Source organism: Pelodiscus sinensis, chromosome 25 (assembly GCF_049634645.1).
Source record: "Pelodiscus sinensis isolate JC-2024 chromosome 25, ASM4963464v1, whole genome shotgun sequence".
Taxonomy (NCBI): Eukaryota; Metazoa; Chordata; order Testudines; family Trionychidae; genus Pelodiscus; species Pelodiscus sinensis.
In genome coordinates this window covers 19,794,120-19,817,239 of record NC_134735.1, presented here as the reverse complement: position 1 = coordinate 19,817,239, position 23,120 = coordinate 19,794,120, and the positions used below count along the sequence as shown (strand labels likewise).

At 42.8% G+C, this 23,120-nt stretch overlaps 1 protein-coding gene and 1 long non-coding RNA gene across 2 annotated transcripts; both read right to left on the bottom strand.

The window, feature by feature from the left end:
- On the bottom strand, positions 1-2,480 carry LOC142819885 (uncharacterized). Its single transcript, XR_012897558.1, has 3 exons — positions 2,333-2,480; positions 632-794; positions 1-188 (listed from the first exon to the last, which is right to left on the bottom strand). It is a non-coding gene; the product is annotated as an uncharacterized LOC142819885 (long non-coding RNA).
- A 1,122-nt stretch (positions 2,481-3,602) lies between these two features.
- On the bottom strand, positions 3,603-15,051 carry LOC142819939 (maestro heat-like repeat-containing protein family member 2B). The gene is made up of 7 exons (XM_075908918.1): positions 14,888-15,051; positions 14,293-14,428; positions 14,028-14,123; positions 13,074-13,178; positions 7,795-7,918; positions 6,278-6,387; positions 3,603-3,877 (listed from the first exon to the last, which is right to left on the bottom strand). The coding sequence occupies exons 1-7, from the start codon at positions 14,908-14,910 to the stop codon at positions 3,716-3,718; spliced, it is 756 nt and encodes a 251-aa protein (XP_075765033.1). The 5' UTR covers positions 14,911-15,051; the 3' UTR covers positions 3,603-3,715.
- Positions 15,052-23,120: the final 8,069 nt, after the last annotated feature.

The following is a 23,120-nucleotide window of genomic DNA, read 5'->3' as shown; positions in this document are numbered from 1 at the left end:
TTGCCCTCACATAGTTGTTGTCCTTTTCTGAATAACCTCCTTCGGCTGCTCATCCTGGGCAAAGGCATCTTTTGTCTTAGGGTTTGGCTGATCTGCTGCAGGAGAACAGTAAACAACTCCGGGAACAGCTCCTGCACAGTTTTGCTCAGCTGCAATGCTGACACCACTTCAAAGATGGCACATGTTGCCTGAAAGGAGAGCATGGTAAAAGAAGAGGTCTCTTCCTAACACTATCACACTCTCTCCCCTTCTGATACCTGCTGGACTAAATTCTCACTCCTGTCACTAACTTGATGAATGACCGAGAGCAATTCACTCCATGTGTGCCTTAGCGTCCCATATCTGTAAAAATGTGTACGACCTATCAAAGCATGTTGTGAGTTGTACAAAACATCTGCAAAGCACTGTAAGAAATCTGATTCAAAGACTTTCTAATTGCCAGATAGTATTAAGTGAATCAGCCACATACTCTAAATCTGCCATCTGTTGTTCCACAGAAAGCACAGCTGGAATCCAGGAAACAGGACTTCAGAAAAGAAGTGCCCATATGACAATATTATACCACTCATCTAGCTTTCCATCAGCATGTTTGTCACAAGGCAGAGAAATACATGTCTGTCGTCTAACTTACTGTGAGAGGTTCAGCAGCTGCTAAATGCAGGTCAGTTTTTGTCTCTGAGGTCATCCTTCCTTCTTGGCTTGTTGGAGTCTTTATTTTTTCTATTAGGACCTTCAGGACTTGAGGGGCGAGCAAGGGATCTGTCCCCAGAGATCTCCACAGCTCAGTGGTGTCACTGCAATTTAACATAAGTTATATGTGACCCCTGGAGACTTTTGTGGCTCTGACTATATGCATCATATTCAAGTAAAGAACACATTTTCTCCTTGACTATGATCAGGGCTCACCAACCGCGCTGTCCGGCGAACTGTGCATGCACAGATCGTTCTGCGCATGCACAGGTCGCCCGAACCCGGCTCTTCCAGGTTACAATCTACACGCCATGGGTGAGTAGATTGTATTATTTGTCAAGCCCTGCCTATGACGAGCAAGTTCAGAGTGCTGTCCTCCTTATATGGTCCTCATGTTTTACATATTGAGTTTCTAGTTACAGAACTAAGTTAAGTTACATTTCAGGTTACATTTCTACAGTGCATGACTATTTTGGGATCCTGGAGGTATCCCGAAATAGCTACCCCACATTTATACAAGCAGCCCGTTATTTTGAAATATTTTTCAAAATAATGGGCACACTATTTTGCCATCCCAAGAAACTTTGTTGCATGAGGGATAAGGGATGGCTTGAAATAGCGCATTATTTCGACATTTGGTGCTGTGTAGAAGCGCCACATTTCAAAATAGGCTATGCAAAATATGATACGCAATTTGCGGAGTGCAAATTGTGCATCTTATTTCAAGTTTAGGGTGCTGTATAGACACAACCCTAGTCTTACTGCACCATAACCATTAATGCTAGACTTCAGAAGGAAAGGACACAGAGCTCTAATCACAGTTCCTGTTTTCCTACTTCTCAGTAGATATGGAATCATGAGCATATGATGCCCAAAGATCTAGGGCCTGGGAGACAAGTTGAAGAAAGAAAAATGATCTTCCTACTAACTGGATGTACAACTACGAGAACAAATATTTGTGGCTAGCCCATGACCTCTTCACAAATGGCATTCCCTGGCCTCTATTTGCCAGAATGGGCATGTTCTGTTCACTCCCTATGGGGCACCTGGCATTGGCCACTGTCTGAAGACAGGATCCTGGGCTAGATGGACATTTGGTCTGACCCACTACAGCCGTTCTTATGTTCTTAGATTCCAGCACTGATGACTGATAATTCAGCTAGGGATGTTTGAATGAAATGATAGATATGCTTACCGCCCTGTCTTTAAGTACCAAGAATGACAACTCCATTCCAGCAGCCATACCCTTGCTGATACCAAAAGCCTGGTACCCTATCCTGGCTAATCAGCCAGGAATTTGGATTTGAAGCTTTCATGCTACCAGAAAACGAACAGTCACTGGCAATTTCCAGGGTGATGTTAGTTCAGGGGTCTGGAGAGGCAAAAATCCACTCCAGTGATGCCAGTAAAGGGAAGTCTTTAGGATGCCAAAGCAACTATTAATTAATGGAAACAGAATGAAACTTAATTTCTCCCTGCACCCACCTTGACATGGTCTTGGACCTTTCTGCAGAAAGACCCAAGCTATTAACCTTTAGGAATTATCTCAAACTGTCTGTGGCTTAAATGAAGCCTTACATCTTCCAGTGAAGCCGTGGGATCCATGGTTACCAAAATGAACACTGTAAGGAGCAGTATATACCTGTCCATCGGCAGACGTTTGATGAGGAGGCTGAAGATCACTGCCTCTAGGTGATGGTGAGCTAGAATGGACACTGCCTCCACCAGGAACTGCCTCAAGCTACCCTGCTTGATGGTAGGCATATGAAGATATATTCTACTCAGGATATCTGGCACCTGGACAGAATAAAACCAGAAAAAATGTCCCTTTTCCATTCTCTCCATTCATTCTGCAGAACCAAAACGTTTATTTAGTCGTTTAGCAATTTGCTGTTCTTGTAGAAAATCCTCCCTTCAAAAAACAAGTATTTAGACATGGCTGCATAGATTTAACCCACAAAAATTATACATATCTCTGCCCATACCTGGCTGCAACACCGGGTTAAGACATGCTGAGGCCCGAAGCTATGTCAAGTTAAAGAGGCCTCATTGCATTTCCAAAAAAAACCATGTATTATTCTAACAGAAAGGAAAATGAAAATAGAAATAATAAAGTTATCTATCTATCTATCTATCTATCTATCTATCTATCTATCTATCTATCTATCTATCTATCTATCTATCTATCTATCTATCTATCTATACATAGGCAAAGAGGCAAGTAAAAACTAGCAATTTTGGGGTATTTTTAGAGACCCCTCATTATCTGAGGCCCTAAGATGTAGTTCACTTAGCTTGTCTCTTGGGGCCGGATATCCTCTTTTTGCATTTTACTCGGAGTCTAATTTTTCCAAGCCTTTCATGGCTGGAAACTGTGACAACAAGATAGACAAATAATCAAGCATCTTCCTTTTCACTTGGGGTACGGTTACACTAGCTCGTTAGTTCGAGCTAGGTAGTGTAATGAGGGCAAGCAGAGTTGCAAATGAAGCCCAGGATTTAAATATCCTGGGCTTCATTTGCATGTTCCTGGGTGCTGCCATTTTAAAATCCCCCTTAATCCGAACACCGTGCCCGCGGCTACATGCGGCACGGAGTAGGTAGTTCTAATTAAAGATCCTAATTCCATGAGGAGTAACGGTAGTTCGAATTAGGATCTTTAATTTGAACTACCTAGTCCATGCCGCATGTAGCCGCGGGCACGGAGTTTGGAGTAAGGGGGATTTAAAAATGGTGGCGCCAGGGAACATGCAAATGAAGCCCGGGATATTTAAATCTCGGGCTTCATTTGCAACTCCGCTTGCCCTCATTACCCTACCTAGCTCGAACTAACGAGCTAGTGCAGATGTACCGTTAGATTATCTCTGTCTTCTGCTGTTGATTCCCCCATTGCCTGACTCAGGATAGGAACACAGATGGAATTAACTTCCAATCCCAGGGGGAGAAACAGCAAGACTTGTGTTCACTGCAAATGATGGCAAAGACCTGAAAGCCTGCAGGTTAGCCAGAAAAACCTCTCCAGCTTCTATTTTACCTCATCCAGCATGGCACCTCCACACTCCTTCAGGATGATCTTCATCCACAGACCGGCTGCTGTGGCACAGGAGGGACTAGCAGACAGCATACCATCCAGTATGGCCTCAATAAAATCTGTGGCTTGGTCAGAGGGAAAGTACTTACTAACCACCTGTGGACAGATCAAAACCAGGAAAGATTGCAATGATAGTCGGCTCCAGTACTTTTAAGAAAGGAGGCCTAAGAGCTGTATAGGAAAATAATGTATTCATCAGCAAATTGCTAATTGGGCTCATATCTGGCAAGGCAGTTGCAATTAAAATTTTCTCTGTAATCTTTCTAGCTACCACATCTCTATTCTACACTAATAATATCAGGTTAGATCTTAGGTTGTACAGTTAGCACAACATTGTATGGGACAAACAGGATGTAAATTTCCAGTTTATATTCTATGATGTACATGACATCTTTTCACAAAATATAAAAATATGCAAAGAGATGCATGCACACAAATATAGGTTCAGGTAAACACACAAGGTGACAAGACTGGTTTCTCAGCTTGATGTCCCGCTCACATATTTTCCCCCTGGATGGATGGATGGATGGATGGATGGATGTGCGCACGCACATGCATGGGCATGTTCATGCAACTGTCTGGAATCTGTTTTTTACATGGCATTCATAGCATATACCTATGAAAAGCATGTTACTGATTACACATGAATGCCTCACTCCCATAGCTCGCTCCATGTGGAAAGACATCACGAAAGCATAAAACAATCATGGAAACATAGAATACTAGGACTGGAAGGGACCTTGAGAGGTCATCGAGTCCAATCCCCTGCCCTCATGGCAGGACCAAATACTGTCTAGACCATCCCTGATAGACATTTATTTAACCTACTCTTAAATATCTCCAGAGACGGAGATTCCACAACCTCCCTGGGCAATTTATTCCAGTGTTTGACTACCCTGACAATTAGGAACTTTTTCCTAATGTCCAATCTAAATCTCCCTTGCTGCAGTTTAAGCCCATTGCTTCTTGTTCTATCCCCATAGGCCAAGATGAACAAGTTTTCTCCCTCCTCCTTATGGCACCCTTTTAGATATCTGAAAACTGCTATCATGTTCCCCCTCGATCTTCTCTTTTCTAAACTAAACAAACCTAATTCCTTCAGCCTTCCCTCATAGGTCATGTTCTCTAGACCTTTCATCATTCTCGTTGCTCTTCTCTGGACCCTCTACAATTTCTCCACATCTTTCTTGAAATGCGGTGCTCAGAACTGAACACAATACTCCAATTGAGGCCTAACCAGCGCAGAGTAGAGCAGAAGAATGACTTCTCATGTCTTGCTCACAACACCCCTGTTAATGCATCCCAGAATCATGTTTGCTTTCTTTGCAACGGCATCACACTGCTGACTCATATTCAACTTGTGGTCCACTATAACCCCTAGATCCCTTTCTGCCGTACTCCTTCCCAGACAGTCGCTTCCCATTCTGTATGTATGAATCTGATTGTTCCTTCCTAAGTGGAGAACTTGGCATTTGTCTTAAACTTCATCATATTTACCTCAGACCATTTCTCCAAGTCATTTTGAATTATGACCCTATCCTGCAGATTAGTCGCAACCCCTCCCAGCTTGGTATCATCTGCAGACTTAATAAGCGTACTTTCTATACCAATATCTAAATTGTTGATGAAGATATTGAACAAAGCCGGTCCCAAAACAGACCCCTGTGGAACCCCACTTGTTTGCCTTTCCAGCAGGATTGTGACCCATTAATAACTACTCTCTGAGTATGGTTATCCAGCCAGTTATCCACCCACCTTTTAGTAGCCCCATCTAAGTTGTAAATACCTAGTTTATTGATAAGAATATCATGCGAGACTGTATCAAATGCCTTACTAAAGTCTAGGTATACTATATCCACCACTTCTCCCTTATCCACAAGACTCGTTATCCTATCAAAGAAAACTATCAGATTGGTTTGACATGATTTGTTCTTTACAAATCCAGGCTGGCTGTTCCCTAGCACCTTGCCACTTTCCAAGTGTTTACAGACGATTTCTTTAATTACTTGCTCCATTATCTTCCCAGGCACAGAAGTTAAACTAACTGGTCTGTAGTTTCCTGGGTTGTTCTTATTTCCCTTTTTATAGATGGGCACTATATTTGCCCTTTTCCAGTCCTCTGGACAAGGAAAAATGAATGGTGCACAGCCACTAGAACAGTCACTTAGGGTACGTCTAGACTACAGGCTTCTGTCGACAAAGAGCGTCTAGACTACATTGAGTTCTGTCGACAAAGCAAGCTGCTTTGTCGACATGGCAGTGTAGTCTAGACGCAACCCTACAGGCAATAACACCATCTGTCGACAGAACTCTGTCGACAGAAGGTGTTATGCCTCGTAAAATGAGGTTTACCAGCGTCAACAAAACTGCTGAGTTCTGTCGACGTTATGTTGACAGAACTCAGCGGCAGTGTGGACGCAGGTATAGTTTTGTCGACAAAAGTCCACTTTTGTCGACAAAACCCTATAGTCTAGACACACCCCTAGTGTCTGTTACCTTAGCCATTTTGCAAGATGCTTGAAACAGAGCCTCAGGGTCTGGAGTTGTTAGTGCCTCACGGAGACATCTCAGCTCCTCCTCTGCTGACCCCAGGTTTCTGCACTGACCTAGGATAGAGAAAAGGAGAAAAAGTATGGGAACATGTAATAAAACTGAACCTCTGATCCATAGATAATCATACAGGCGGATCTATGGGGGTATGTTATTACCAGCTGTGTGTGAAATTTTGGCCCCACTAAAGCCAATGACGAAATTCTTGTTGACTTTAATGGAGTTAGAATTTTACCATCAGGCTATGTGTGGACTATATCCCTTTTTCGGAAAAGGGATGTAAATTAGACGTATCGCAATTGCTAATGAAGTGGGGATTTAAATCTCCCCCACTTCATTAGCATAAAAATGGCTGCAGCTTTTTTCGGCACGGAGCTTTGCTGGAGAAAAGCGCCAGTCTAGATGCTGATCTTGTGGAAAATTAAGCCTTTCCCGAAAGATCCCTTATCCCTCCGAAAAAGGGATGTAGTCTAGACGTAGCCCCTATGTCTGAAAGTTAACAGTAATGGCATGTGATTCATTGTGATTCATACAGGATTAAACAGGCACTGTATTCTGTGTGGAGCATCTTTCTCTGTATATCTGGTTTCAGTAGCCACTCTGCTCTCAGTATTTAAATCTAATCTCTTAGTCAAGCACAACTCATGTAGATTGTTCTGAGGTTCTGATTTGGAGGAGAATCCCTCTACTGAACTCTCATTGTAAAAGAGATGGGGCTGACCAAAAGCTTAGGTAGGAAACCCAGGCTCTTCGCTCACTTCTAAATCATGAACTGTCTCTTTAAGGGAAAGCTGTCCTGCTCTGTCATCTCCCTCTCCCCACCCCACTCTGCAGAGGGGGGGACATATGGGCATATGGCAGGGGAGAGAGTGTGTGTGAGACAATGTGTGTGTGTGTGTGTGTGAGAGAGAGAGAGAGAGAGAGAGAGAGAGGGACATGCTGGCTGCCAGAGAAATCTTAGAAGCAGTGCACTGCCTCTTTAGATAGGCACTCCGTTACTCACCATACTTCAGACTGGAGCAGCACTATTGTATGTGTCCCTCTCCCCAAACTCTGCTCTGCAGAGATGATGACAGGGGCAAAGGGGTCACCCTGACTTCTGCACGCCTCCCTGCTCACCTCCCCTCCACACACCACTAGCAGCAGATAGGATGGAGCAAGGTCGGAGAGGGGCAGCTGAACACATGCTGCTGGCATGCTTGCTAATCAGCTGAGCGCTCCAGACAGAAATTCTGGGGAGAAGGGCAGATCTGGCCTGTGTGCTATATTTTGCCCACCCTCTAATATTTGCAGATTATTTATTATTTGTGCAGTTCTCTTCCAGCAATGTACTTACAAGGCCCCAATCATTCTGTTATATAAGTGTCGCTAACAAGACAGAAAGAATTACAGATGGAAAAAATGGTCATTACAACAATGAAAGAAAGTGAAGAGTTACTTACACCTGCTCATGGTCTCCTCACCTTGTATATTGAGAATACAGTTGATACAGTCAACCACCCACTGACGCGATGAGGTAATTGAAGCACAGGTATATGGTGCTAATAGCCCAATCAGATATCCAAAGTGATCAAAAGTTTCCTGAGGCTAATTAAAAAAGAATGAAGAATGAAAGTTCTCCGGCTATACTGGACATTATTTGCCTTCCTTATTGTGAACTCCATTACTGTACCTGGGTACGGCACATTGGAAAACATAATCCTTGTTGTACATGCAAATTGATGGGGTCTAAATTAGCTGTAGCACTCAAGAAAAATCTCAGAGTCATTGTGGATAGTCCTCTAAAAACATCTGTTCAACACGCAGCTGCAGTTAAAAATGCTAATGGTATGTTAGGAACCACTAGGAAAACGGATGAATAATAATATGATAAATAATAATAAATTAGCAATAGGGATATATTACCAACCACCTGACCAGGACAGCGATACTGACATTGAAATGCTGAGGGAGATTAGAGAGGCTACCAAAATAAAGAACTCTATAATAATGGGGGACTTTAATTACCCCCATATTGACTGGATACATGTCACCTCAGGAAGAGAAGCGGAGATAAAATTTCTCAATGGCTTAAATGACTGCTTCTTGGAGCAGCTGGTGCAGGAACCCACAAGGGGAGAGGCAATTCTTGATTTAGTCCTGAGTGGAGTGCAGGATCAGGGCCAGGATATAACCGTTACCGGACCGCTTGGGAATAGTGACCATAATATAATAACATTCAACATTCCTGTGGTGGGAAGAACACCTCAGCAGTCCAGCACCCTGGCATTTAATTTCAAAAAGGGGAATTACACCAAAAATGAGGAGGTTAAACAAACAGAAATTAAAAGGCACAGTGACTAGAGCAAAGTCCCTGAAAGCTGCATGGAAACTTTTTAAAGACACCATAACAGGGGCCCAACTTAAATGTATACCCCAAATTAAAAAACATAGCAAGAGACCTAAAAAAGAGTCACCGTGGCTTAACCACCATGTAAAAGAAGCAGTGAGGGACAAAAAGGTATCTTTTCAGAAGTGGAAGTCCAATCCTAGTGAGATAAATAGAAAGGAACATAAACACTGTCAAATCAAGTGTAAAAATGTAATAAGAAAAGCAAAAAAAGATTTTGAGGAACAGCTAGCCAAAAACTCAAAAAGAAATAACAAAATGTTTTTTAAGTACATTAGAAGCAGGAAGCCTGCTAAAAAACCTGAGGGTCCCTTAGATGATTGAGCTATAAAAGGAGCAATCAAGGACTATAAAGCCATTGCGGAGAAACTAAATGATTTCTTTACTTCAGTCTTCACGGCTGAGGACGTTGGGGAGATTCCTGAATCTGCACCGTCCTTTGTGGGTGATGAATCTGAGGAACTGTCCCGGATTGAAGTGTCATTAGAGGAGGTTTTGGAACAAATAGAAAAACTTAATGTTAACAAATCTCCGGGACCGGATGGCATTCATCCAAGGGTTCTAAAAGAACTCAAATGGGAAATTGGTGAACTATTATCTGTAGTTTGTAACCTATCCTTTAAATCGGCTTCCGTACCTAATGACTGGAAGGTAGCTAACGTGACACCAATATTTAAAAAGGGCTCTAGAGGCGATCCTGACAATTACAGACCGGTAAGTCTAACTTCAGTACCGGGCAAATTAGTTGAAACAATAGTAAAGAATAAAATTGTGAAGCATGTAGAAGAGCATAATTTATTGGACAAAAGTCAACATGGTTTCTGTAAAAGGAAATCCTGTCTTACTAATCTGTTAGAGTTCTTTGAAGGGGTTAACAAACATGCAGACAAGGGGGATCCAGTAGTTATAGTATACTTGGATTTTCAGAAAGCCTTTGACAAGGTCCCTCACCAAAGGCTCTTGTGTAAATTACATGGCCATGGGATAAGAGGGAAGGTCCTTTCTTGGATTGAAAACTGGTTAAAAGACAGGAAACAAAGGGTAGGAATAAATGGTAAATTTTCAGATTGGAGAGGGGTAACTAGTGGTGTACCCCAAGGGTCAGTCCTGGGACCAATCCTTTTCAACTTATTCATAAATGCTCTGGAGAAAGGGGTAAGCAGTGAGGTAGTAAAGTTTGCAGATGATACAAAACTGTTTAGGATAGTCAAGACAGAAGCAGACTGTGAGGGACTCCAAAAAGATCTCACCAAACTGAGTGATTGGGCAACAAAATGGCAAATGAAATTTAATGTGGATAAATGTAAAGTAATGCACATCGGGAAAAATAACCCCAACTATACGTACAGTATGATGGGGGCTAATTTGGCTACGACAAATCAGGAAAGGGATCTTGGAGTTATCGTGGACAGTTCTCTGAAAACTTCCACGCAGTGTGCAGCGGCGGTCAAAAAGGCAAATAGGATGCTGGGAATTATTAAGAAAGGGATAGAAAATAGGACCCAGAATATCTTACTACCCCTGTATAAAACTATGGTACGCCCACATCTTGAATACTGTGTACAGATGTGGTCTCTTCACCTCAAAAAAGATATTTTGGCCTTTGAAAGGGTTCAGAAAAGGGCAACTAAACTGATTAGGGGTTTGGAACGGGTCCCATATGAGGAGAGGTTAAAGCGACTGGGACTTTTCAGTTTAGAAAAGAGGAGACTGGGGGGGGATATGATAGAGGTCTATAAAATCATGAGTGGTGTGGAGAGGGCTGATAAAGAAAAGTTATTTATTAGTTCCCTAAATAGAAGAACTAGAGGACACCAAATGAAATTAATGGGTAGCAGGTTTAAAACTAATAAAAGAAAGTTCTTCTTCACACAGCGTGTAGTCAACCTGTGGAACTCCTTGCCAGATCAGGCTGTGAAGGCTAGGACTATAATAGAGTTTAAAGAGAAGCTAGATAATTTCATGGAGGCTAGGTGCATGAAAGGCTATTAGCCAGGGGATAAAATGGTGTCCTTGGCCTCTGTTTGTCAGAGGCTGGAGAGGGATGGCAGGAGACAAATCGCTTGATCATTGTCTTCGGTCCAGCCTCTCTGGGGCACCTGGTGCTGGCCACTGTCGGTAGACAGGATACTGGGTTAGATGGACCTTTGGTCTGACCCAGTACGGCCGTTCTTATGTTCTTATGTTCTTATGTTCTTATCATGCCACTGTTTCAAATCCATGGTACACCCACACCTTGAATACTGCAAGCAATTGTAGTCCTCCAACTTAAATAAAGTTAGGTTATAATTGGAAAAAGTTCAGAGAAAAGCAACAAAAATGATATGGGATATGGGACAAGTCATACAAGGAGAAGTTAAAAGGACTGGGACCATTCATCTTAGAAAAGAGATGCTTACAGGGGGGTATGATAGAGCCATATAAGATGATCAGAGATGCATGATATGGGTGTCCCTATATCTCTGACTGCCTGGGGCTGGGACTGGACAACAGGGGAGAGATCACTCAACAATTGCCTTGTTCTGTTTGTTCCCTCTGATGCATATAACACCCACCACTGTCAGAAGACAGGATACATGAACCATTTGTCTGGGGGATCCAGAATGGCCATTCATGTTTTATGTTCTTATCTGATTAAATAGAAATAGAAATTCAACTTTAACAGCCTGAGAGTATAAGAATGCATCTATGACACTGACACAGCCAACCTATGTGTGACCCACAATAACTTAACAAGCGGCACTGCAATTGTATCAAGACAAGTCACTTATATATTATTTCAAAGGGTGTGTCTAGACTACTGAGTTTTGTCGACAAAAGTGGACTTTTGTCGACACAACTATACCTGCATCTACACTACCGCTGAGTTCTGTCGACATAACGTCGACAGAACTCAGCAGTTTTGTCGACGCTGGTAAACCTCATTTTACGAGGCATAACACCTTCTGTCGACAGATTTCTGTCGACAGAAGGTGTTATTGCATGTAGGGTTGTGTCTAGACTACAGGGTTTTGTTGACAAAGCAGCTTGCTTTGTCAACAGAACTGAATGTGTCCAGACCCTCTTTGTCGACAGAAGTTTTGTCGACAGATACTGTCGACAAAACTTCTGTCGACAAAACCCTGTAGTCTAGACGAACCCAAAGAAAAGTTCTAGACTAGCGATCACCAACATCATGCATTTTGGTAATAGATATGAAAGGTAGATGTTATGTATTATTGTCTGTATTTATATCTTGCTAGAAGTTTAACATAACCAAATTAGCTTGTAGATTCCAATTCCTTTTCATGTCTTAATTGCCTTAATGATATGCAACTGTCTTCAGTTAACCTTAAGATCAAAGATATAAGACAGTACAAGAAAATATTTTTTACATTGCCTTCAGCTTAACTATCTGTGTTGTAATGGAAGACCACGATCGGCTAATTACCTTATGTGAATGACTATCACCCATTTACCAGTGTATGCATAGGAAATAGAAAATTAACTTCAAAACAAAGCACGACAGGAGATCTGCATGAGCTATTCTTTCTCAGGGAGAGATCCTGCTTCGACAATTTCTGTGAGGAGGCTTGCCAACCGGCTAGAATAACTATAAAAGACAAGTTATGGGACTGATCTTCTCTCTCCAGTCTGCTTAAACTTTGAACAGGGGACGTGTAAGCCATAGGACATAGATCTTCCAAATAATTATTTGGAATAGTCTGGGAAATGCATGGAAAAACTAACAGCCTTTGCATCTAAACTGACTCTGGATGTTGACCGGTTAGCATGATTCCAGAGAGACTTTTACAAGCCAGCCGTTTATTCCACCATGGTTGTGATCCTGAACTATGAAAAGTGAAAGTCATTTTAACAAATATCTATCACTTAACCATTTGTAACTCTCTTCTTTTTCCTTTTAACAACAAATCTGATATTCGGTTATTAAGGATTGGCTGATATTTAGGGAAGACCTGTGATTCATATTAACCTAAGGATAAGTGTCTAGTCCTTTGTGATTGGTGATTATATTAGACTTAGTTGTCTAGATGGGAACCAAGGTCTGGAATGCCTAAAGGGTACTATTGTTTGGTATTTTGTTAACCAGAGTAGAAGCTCTTTTCTTACTGGTTTGGTGAATCTAATTATAAAATCACTCGTCTGGGGAACTGCCTGCCCTGTTTCTTACAGTCTGGCCTGAGTGCTGTCACAGCACTCTTATGGAAACCTTTCTCTTATGGAAGCAGAGGGATCTTAGTCACTTTGAGGCCCCAGCTGCAGGCCTAGTAGAATTTCTCATGCATTCACATTGAATGTCAGATTTGATTTAAGTGGGGAAGTCAGCTCAAGGAAGAGTAGAACTATACTCACTGTGCTATTAACTATCTCCTGATAGGCAGTTAGCAGCCAGACACTGGCCTGCAAGGCCCTTCCTCTCTCCCACTCCTTCTCTGAACTGAGCCAGGTCTCTAGTAGCTGTTGGCAAAGCAGGAGAATGGACAAAGTTAGTACCAGAAAATCCCTCCCAAACATTTCTTTTAAATAGGTTTGATTGTCACTAAAATCCCTCTCCAAAGCATTTAACTTCCATATAGCAAAAGATTTATATGTCTCCAAAAAGAGACCCTTGTATATACAAGTCCCAGGGACCAGATTCACCTCTGGTGTACGTAACTCCATCAAAGCCAAAGGAGTTACATGAGAGATGAGTCTGGCTCTGTGTATGTGAGGGCTTCTGTAGACTGTCTGATGGCAGCTGTCTAGCACATTGCATGCAGTTTGGGGTCCGGTGCTGTGTTCTCTTTCCTGGACAGCTTCTCCCATGCTGAGTGGCAAATGACAGAGAGGAGCAGAGAAGTCTCCCCAGCCCAGCTCCTTTTATAACTTTATTTTCATACCAACGTTGCACCTAACTCCCCTCCCCTCCGCTCTTCAAACTATTCTGTTTATGTCTGAAGAGCAGGAAGTCTTTGGTGAATGAGTTTCCATACACAGAGCTTAACTCAATACTAATTCATTCCTTTTACAAGAGGTGATCAGTTCTCACTGGTCCTCTTGAATTTGGTTACTGCACTGATGATTTTCTTTCCTGTCCATGTAGTGTTAACTATACTGGAAAAACTAGATCTCAGTCCACCACTGGCATAAAATGGAACAGCTTCCATGGATTTCAATGGGACACATTCCCACTTACTTCAGGAAAAAACTGATGCTTTCTCCCTAAAATTCACCCGCTGCGGAAAATTCCTCCACAACAGAAGCTTGAGCATCATCCCTGCTATAACACAAGAAACAATTATCACCCTGGTCCTATGGGCTACTCACATGAAACATTTCCTGGAACCAGTCTGGGGTTGGTTCTTCCTCAAGCAGGATCTTCATTAGCTCACTAAGGGCTTCTAAGGAGCACTCATACATCAACTGAAACCAGAAGAGAAGGAGTGAGGCTCAACACCAGATAATTTCTGCAGGAGGTGGAGGTGAAGTTAGCCATGACTTTGCAGGGAGGCCATGTGTGGCTGCTATCACCCAGTGCTTGCTGGGCAGAGATCTCAGTGGAGTCTGCCAGAGGGGAATTGGTGTCATATACCTCTATGTGCAGAGTATCCTCTAGTTTCTTGCCTTCCTCTTTCATCTTCTCCAAGGGAGGAAGGGGAAATACACTTTTAAAACACAGATCAAGGATCTCACGGTTTTCCTCCAGGGTCAGAGATGGTTTGAGTTTGCTGTCCGAAGACAGAAAGAGAAGTCACGTGTTAGATTCAATACCATAGCCAAGTAAAAAATGGGTTAAATGAATAAAGATTATCCCAATCTAGAACCCCAAATGCAAACAGCCCTTCACTTTGCAGCTGTGCACCTCTTTGTACCTCTGTTAATTATTTGCTCATCTAGAAGTAAAGCTAAAACTTCAATTCCCTTTTTAGAGGAATCCACCAGCTTCCTTCCCCCTGCCAGCTAGCCAGACACCTCCATCCCCACCTGAACTCTTCTCCGTAGTATGGCATGCCCCACAACCTCCACTCTTGTGCCTTTCAAGCACAAATCTCCAAACAGACATGACGCATTCAAACCCTCAAAACAAAAACACCATGTGAGCATCAGCCTGCTCCCAACCTGACACTCATGAATTAACAAATGAGAAGACATCACAGTGCCAAGAAATATGGCATAGAATATCCTACCACAGCTGTCCAATCGCAAACATTGCCTCGTAACGAACTGGAGACACCAGGGAATCCAATGGTTCCTTTTTAATGAAGTCCTGAAATGCATGAACAGAGACATAAAAATAGGAAGTGGGTTTGAAAGGCAGAGAAGCCTCCCCCTCACCTTCTGAAACAGGGCTTTATGCCAGACCTGTAAGAAACAGACGCTGTTTCAGTGGCTCTCTGCCTCAGAAATGGACCGTAGAGACATCTGCTATACACAGGTCATCAAGCTGTATCCTGGCAACTCATCAGACACTATCCATTCCTTCCAGTTACAGCCCACAATATGCCAGCATCCCGGCCAAGCACAGTGGACCCAGCATTCTAGGTGCCAGGCAGGTAAATCATGACACTGCAGTAGTATAGCTACAGCCAATGGAAAGAATAACATCTACCCGGACAATCAGTCTCATTACATAATAACAAAATCCCTTGTAGCTCAGGCTTCAAAGTTCCTAATCACTCACCATCATGTAATCAAGGAGCTCCAGTTTGTAAGAGAATTCAAATGCCTGGGAGTCTCCAGTCTTCAAAACTGCACAGCTAATCTCTGTTGCATTCTGGATGAGGGTTGATTTCAGGTCCATGTCCTACATTTCCAGGAAAAACAAGAGGATGTGGGTGAGAAACTGAGAGAATCAGATTCCAGAAGAGTAGAAATTAGATCTAGTCTCAGGAGAAGTGTCTGCAGACCCCAGAAGACAGAGAACCCCAGCTCTACACCCATCTCAGAAAAAGAAAAGGCCCAGGTTGATCAAGTAAACCCAGGTCCATTTACACAGAGTAGTCATGACTCCTGCTTGATGTGGGAGGGAAAACAAATTTTATGCAATTTAAACAAGAAACTTGTGCCTAGTAAATGCACAAGATACGAGGGCAGATTATTTAGAATTTAACTTGTTCGCAACATTGATCCCCAACACCTGAAAAACAAAATGTAAAACCGCTACTAGCAATTTCTATTGTGCCACATTATGCACATTCTACAAATATCCTGGTTAATGAATATGAAGTAGAGAGATATCACTATTACTGACTCTTCCAAAAAAGCAGGAAATGTGCCCAGTCTGGGTGTGTTGCAGTGGACAATATCAGGGGCCATAGTTCTTAATATTTGTATTTGTGAACTACTGGAAAATGTCAACTTGGTTCATTTGTGATCAACTTTTTTTGACAATGAGAGTCTCAGTTAGGCTAAGTCTAGACTGCAAAGTCTGAAAAAGATACGCAAAGTATGAATCTGTCTCTGCTTTTCTTTCAAAAAAGGCTTTTTCGAAATTTGGAAAAACCTGCTCTTTCAAGCCATCCCTTCCTTCCTCATAAATCAAGGTTTACAGGGATGGTGAAAGAACGCATCCACTTTTCCAAAAAGTGGATGCGGTATTGCTTTTCTGGGATCCCTCTGGGATCCCGGAAAAGTACTGCAGCCTAGACATAGCCTTAGACAGAGTAGAATGGAATGGCAAAGTGATGTGGAGAGATTAGAACTATGCACTGAGACCAGAATCAGGGCTGGCAAGTGGACAGCCATATATCTAAGGAGCAGAAATAATGAGCAGGCAGACAAATAGGAAGACAGATATGGGGAAAGGGAAGTAGATAGTCCAAGAAACAGTGATAGCAAATAAACTAAATACAAGCTAGCACTATTCTCCCTTGAGTAGCAAGAGGTAGAGCTAGATACTCATACATCTTAAGGAAATTAAGGTGCATCGACAGGTCACCCTTACCTCGAAATAGCTTATTTTGAAATTTGGCAATGTCTACACAGCAACAAATTTTGAAATGAAGCACTATTCCAAAAAGTCCCTTAACCCTCATGGAACAAGGTTTACAGGGATGTTGGGATAGTGAGCCCGTTAGATTTCAAAATAACGGGCGCACTCAAAAGATGCGGAATAGCTATTTCGGGATACTTCTGATACCCTGAAATAGGTTCACAGTGTAAACATAGCCTTAGAGTGTTATACTGCACAGCCTGAGTGTGACTGCATCCGAAATACTATGTAACTGTGACCTAGAGAATTTCAGAAGAACACAGAAAAACTAGAGAAAATACAAACAACAGCAACAAATAAGATATTTGTTACAGCTCACACTCCATCCATGAAGGTTTTAGATTTGATGCACATGACAAACGGTTGTTCAAAGGAGATTTTTAGAAAAATAAGCCCTCTCTTAGAAAACTCAGGTCCAGTGGAGGCACTGATCTAACTTCAGAGTAATATCCCCAACACTTATGCAAAAACTCTTACTTGGCAACCGGTTCTATAATGGTGTAGGATGTTCTCTGTGATGTCTGCCTCCACCCGAGACAGAAGTTGCTCTTTTGGAGCATGCATAGCCACTTTGCTGTATGTCAGCATCAGCGTGCTGCGGGTCTTGGCTCTTTTCCCGTGATGGTAGTCCTGGACAATTGGAAATGTCACAAGAGACAATTACTTCTGATTCATTTTGCCTTGAAATTCTGATCTGTTGCTGACTGAGGAATTGCTTTTGGCAGCGATAATAGCTTGTACTTGAAAAATGTATTTAAGCCAAACCATAACTGCGTGAGGCACAGAGGTATTGGTGTCTCAAACATACTGATTGGATAATTCTGACACAGAGAGCCCAAAGTTTTGACCCTACCCCAGTGACATAAATGGGAGATTTGTCATTGACACTGATAGGCACAGAATTAGGTGCTAAATGATATGCCTAAATCTGCACAGTGAGTAAACAGCAAATCTGGCAATGGTGGCCAAGACACCTAATATGCTGTTTTATCCTCTGGATAAATGGTTCTCAACCAAAGGTACGCAGAAGTTTTCGAGGAGGACAGATCAGATCATTTCGATATTTGCCTAGTTTTAGAGCAGGCTACCTAAAAAGCATTAGCAAAGTTACAAACTAAAATTTCATACACACAATGACCTATTTACACTGCTCTATATACTGCACATTGAAATGTAAGGAACATATTTATATTTAAATTAATTTATTTTAATTGGTATGGCATATGAAAATGGGAAATTAAGCATTTTTTCAGTAATAGTGTGTTGTGACACTTTTTTGTATTTTTATGCATCACACAGAGCACATCCATTGGGGGACAGTGTTAGCTGACCAATGAGACTCTACCGGGGCAGGAGATACTGTCTCTAGTTTAGAGGGAGAGGAAGTTTGAGAGAACCCCCTGGCTCCTTTACCTTCAGGTGACCAATAAACCCAGAAATCGTAAGTTTATCCATTGCTGCCCCAAACTCCTGAAGTGTGTTCAAGATGAGGTCCAAGTGGCTCGCGGCAGAGAATGAAAGGATGGAAATGACTCCCTGTTACTCAAGAAAAATATTGGTTAGTGAATCTGACCAGGTGCCCAATAGACCCCCACAAGTCAATTCCTTTCACCCAAAGTAGTGTAAAGTGCCAATTAGGCCTGAGACCTATGGGAGGGGGGAGCAAAGGGTGAGTGAAATAGCAACAAAGAGGACATGAAGCAAAATGGCATCTGTCCCAGGACAACTGAGAGCTGAGTTGCCCAGGGGACATTCAGAGGGTACATGATAAGGTAGGGAGAGGGACAGGGTCCTTACCAGTCTATCAGGGGCTTCCATGTAATCTGTTGTCTTCAGAAACTTCTGAATCTGTGATTTAATATGGACCGGGTCCTGACAAACTGCCAAGCAAATTCCTAGTGCCTTATACAGGAAACACTGAAAGAAAGAGGCCAGCATTGAGATATCAAGAACACCACATGCTTGTCAGTATAGAACCAACCCAGCAACACACACTGACACAGGAAAAAACAACCGAGCCAAGACCAAGCACCCCTACTGCAGACACATCCCATCATCTTCCGCCACCCAGTTAGGGAACAATTCAGTACCAATAGCTGCTCCAAGCAAATGCCAGCAGGGGAAGAGCAGGGAACAAGCAAACACAAATTTTATACACAAAAAAACCAATGAAGCAGAGAGAAGTCTCATGCAGCCCTCCAACAAGAATTCCAAGAGCAATTAACTAGAAACTAAACCTTAACAGAGAACAAACCTTCTCTTTGGAGGGGCTGGCATAGCCGGCCATCTGCTGGCTCAACTCAGAGCTTAGCTGGCTGCTCCAGGCATTGTCATTTATCTGCTCCAGAGATGTTCTGAGGAACTGTGTGTAAAACAAGAGCTGGTTTATTGAAAGAATTTTTGGTTGGGGCTTGAGAGTTTTTTCCCTTCCTTGTTCTCTGTTGTAACCATTCCAATATTCAGGTGTCATAGAAAGATTATTTCCCTATTGAGAACTATGAGCATTGACAACCCAGACTTCCTCTGCCGGTTGTTCTTTAACCTTTGCCTTATGATTCTGCTCAGTCCCCAAACTCAGATGCACAGCAAATTGGAGAATGAGATCTGACCATTGATTTTATAGCAGACAGAGGATAGGTCTAGTGAACTTTGATCAATGGGCCATCATTAACAAAGAGCCAAGCACCTTCTCTGAAGTGCTACAGACTCTTCATAACACTTTCTGCGGGTATGCAGGGTTGTGAGGTATCTCACTACCACCTGCCCTTGGCATGAGGAAGCATTCTCTATGCCTGCCAGGTGTCAGCTCCTGACTCTGCCAGACACAGGAAATGCAAGCACACCCTTCTCACCCGGACCCAGCTTTGCTGTCCTGCAGATAAGCAATAGGCATGCTTCAATCATCACACCCTCTACATATTCCCAGAAGGTCCAGCCCCTGTTCCACTGGACACTCCCAGAATTCACAGGTTTACTACTTACCACCTTACTATTTTCACCTCAGCATCACTGATCCATTTAACACACCGCTCTTAGGTGCATATACAGTGAAAATAAGTAGAGTTTCATTCACAAAGAATGGAAATTTGAGAAGCAGCAAGCAGAATTAATGTAAACAAAGATTACGTAAAAGTAAAATCACCACACACTTCCTAAAGGTTAAACTTAGATAACCAAACATTCCTCTGTCTCACAAAGGATAGCTCTCCCAGCTTGAAGCACCCAGACCAAATGTGATCCTCCTAAGTCAAGCAAGTTGGCAGCTTATTCCCTAGATGAAGGATAACTGGTACAGGATACCTCTGGACCTCCCAAAATAGTTTCAAGCATCTCACTAGTAAACAGGTATCCCCTATTGTTTGGTTTTCTTGGATAGAGTCGCCTCTGGAGACTTTGCAATCACTTAATTAGAATTTTCTCAGTCAATTAACATCCATTGTGAATAATTACTCAGTCTACATACAGCCAGACAAAGTTGCTTTTCACCTTCTGGTGACCAGCCTCAACTCATAGACCTCAAAAGCATAAATTTTCAGTATACATCCAGAAGTAGTATTCCCTCTAAGGCTACGTCTAGACTGCAAGCCTCTTTCGAAAGAGAACATCTAGACTGCAACCACTTATTTCAAAAAAGCGAGCCGTTTTTTTGAAAGAGAGCACCCAGGCAATCTGGATGCTCTCTTTCGAAAAAGCTCCATTTGCATTCAATAAAGCCTTTTTTTGAAAAAGCCCCATTTGCATTCAATAACACCTCTTTTCAAAAAAAGGCTTTATTCCTTTTAAAATGAGGTTTACCGCGGTCGAAAAAATGGCTGCATTCTTTCAATTTAATTTCAAAAGAATGCAGTGGCCGTCTATATGCAGAGGAAGTTTTTCAAAAAAAAGGCCACTTTTTTCGAAAAAACCCTGTAGTCTAGACACACCCTGAGATTTCCGATCCATGAACGGAATGAGATTTGTCTTGTGCGCTGCTGTGGCACCTACCAGTTATTAACATACATATATATACTGTATATATATATGCAGTCTTTTTCTTTCTTCAGACTGCCATCATATTCTCTCAAATCATAACTTTTTAAAAAGTGTGCAGAAAAGAAATGTCTGTTCTTTTTAAAGTTTGCAAAACATTATGGTGATACTTAAAATAGTGTGCATTCTAACCTACTTGAAAAAGCACATTTGTACAATTTAAAAAAACCTCTTAAAACCCCCAAAGCAGTTGACATTTTAAAAATTCAGGTTTTTTCAGAGAGCTGTAGTTGTGAAGACTCTTTAAAATGTGAAGCAAGTGCAACTAAGAGACATGGTGATAGCTGCACGTATTTTCAGAAAATCATAAAAAATAGCTCTGCTACACATGAATTGCCTTATTTGGGTCAATCATGAATTAAGTTGGATGCCCAGTGATGATATTTAAATGTATTCATTGGTTATTGTGTTGCTCATACAAAGCATGTAATATAGTGAGGACATCAGTCATAGTCTATTCTGAAAGGCACTTCACTTTGGTCTTAGGAGTGAGTGGCAGCTGGTTACCGTAATTTATGTCTTCAATTTGACCTGTAAAGCCATCAAACCAGAAAGAAGGAACAGAGCCTGAGGGACTCTTGATCCCTACCAAGAGAAGCCAATCCCTCAGGGCCCAACAGAACTGACGAAACTGGGTTTCTGTGCCCAAAGTATCCAGTACAAGCCAATTCAGGAGCCAAGCTTGAGTAGCTCAGCAGAGCCCATACGTCGCAACATGAGGAAATTAAACCCAAGATGCTTGCCAGATCCCACTGCAGTATCCAAACTCCACTGAAGGGATAGCAGAGGACTGAGGTATTTGTGATGTTATTTGTTTGTGATGAAGGTGATTGGTCCTGCCTCAGCTTATTACTGGAAAGTTAGGAGGGCGGCCAAAGCCACCCAAACAGCCGCTGCTGGCAGCCACCACTGGCCACGCGGCTCGAGCCCCGGCCGTCCAAGCAGCTACCCCTGGCCACCTGGCCCCACCAACGGGGCCGTGGTGGCCTGTCCACTCCAGCTGGAACTGGAGCAGCGAAAGCCTCACCATGCCCTGGCTCCAGCGGGAGCAAACAGGGGCAGGGCAGCCTGCTTGCCATCATGCGGCCCTGCTAAACTGCCTCTGTCACCACTCACCTTCCGATCCAGCAGGACAGTGAGAGGAGAGTGCTGCTGCGTGGCTCTGCAGGCGAGGTGTGTGGGCTTAAAATTTGTTGTGCGTGGCCATGCAGACACGCAGCTTGTAAGGCCTGTCCAGAAGGCCTTATATATTATCCATCCAGACATTTTGCAATGATTATGATGATCAGTGTGGCCAGCAGAGGCTTTACATGATACTCTTTGATGAACTGAAATGTAGAGATCAGCTCTAGAGGATCCTGGCAATTCTATGCACCCCGCAACCTCTGTCAGTTTCCAAAGTCATACCCTCAACTCCCATTGAAGTCAGCAGGAGATCCAAATTTTGAACAGCAGCCAGGTTATACTGGAAACCTCACAAGAGAGCCTTCATGGAGACATGTATAGGTCCCTGCTGACCTACCGTCCATCCAGTTCCTTCAGGCCAGCCTACTCTGACAGTGGGGAGGGGTGGGATTTGGAAAGGACATGACCACACATCTCGAACAGCAGTTACAAAAAGGTAGGTAACTGGTTTGTTTCTTTTTCGAGGGCTTGCTCATGTCTATTCTGATAGATGACACCCAAGCAGTTCCCATGGAGGAGGGGGCCAGAATTAATTGAAACATCACATCACCCCTTACCTGTTGGGTGATGCTGTGGTGTGACATGACGGTGCAAATAGAGGAACACGTTGCTGCCCTGCAAATATCCTCAATGGGAATCTGTAGGAGAAACGCTGCCAAAGATGCCTGTGCTCTGGTGGAGTGAGCTGATGGCGCTGGAATTTTGGCAAAGTAATAACAGGAAATATCCACAATGAGATATACTGGGATGAGATGAGAAGTCCCTTCATTCCTTCAGCCATGACAATAAAGAGCTGTGGTGATTTACAAAATGGCTTTGTGCATTCAGCGTAGAAGGCTAGGGTAGGGTCTGTCTGACACATGGTTGGCATGATGTTTTGGGAAGAAAACCAAGAGGAAAATGTCCTGGTTTAGATGGAAGAGGGAGACAACCTTGGGTAGGAACACCAGATGCGGACAGAGCTGCACTTTGTCCTTCCAAATGACAGTGTATGGAAACTCATAGGTAAAGGCCCGGAGCTCTGAGACCTAACTAGCCAAGGTTATAGCCACCACAAAGACCACCTTCCAAGAGAGGCAAGCTAGAGGGCAGATTGCTAGGAGCTCAGACAGCAGTCCCATAAGTCTAGAGAGGACCAGGTTAAGGTCCCACTGTGAAATGGGGATGTCTGACCTGGGGATACAGCCTCTCCAAACCCTTAAGGAAACATCCCA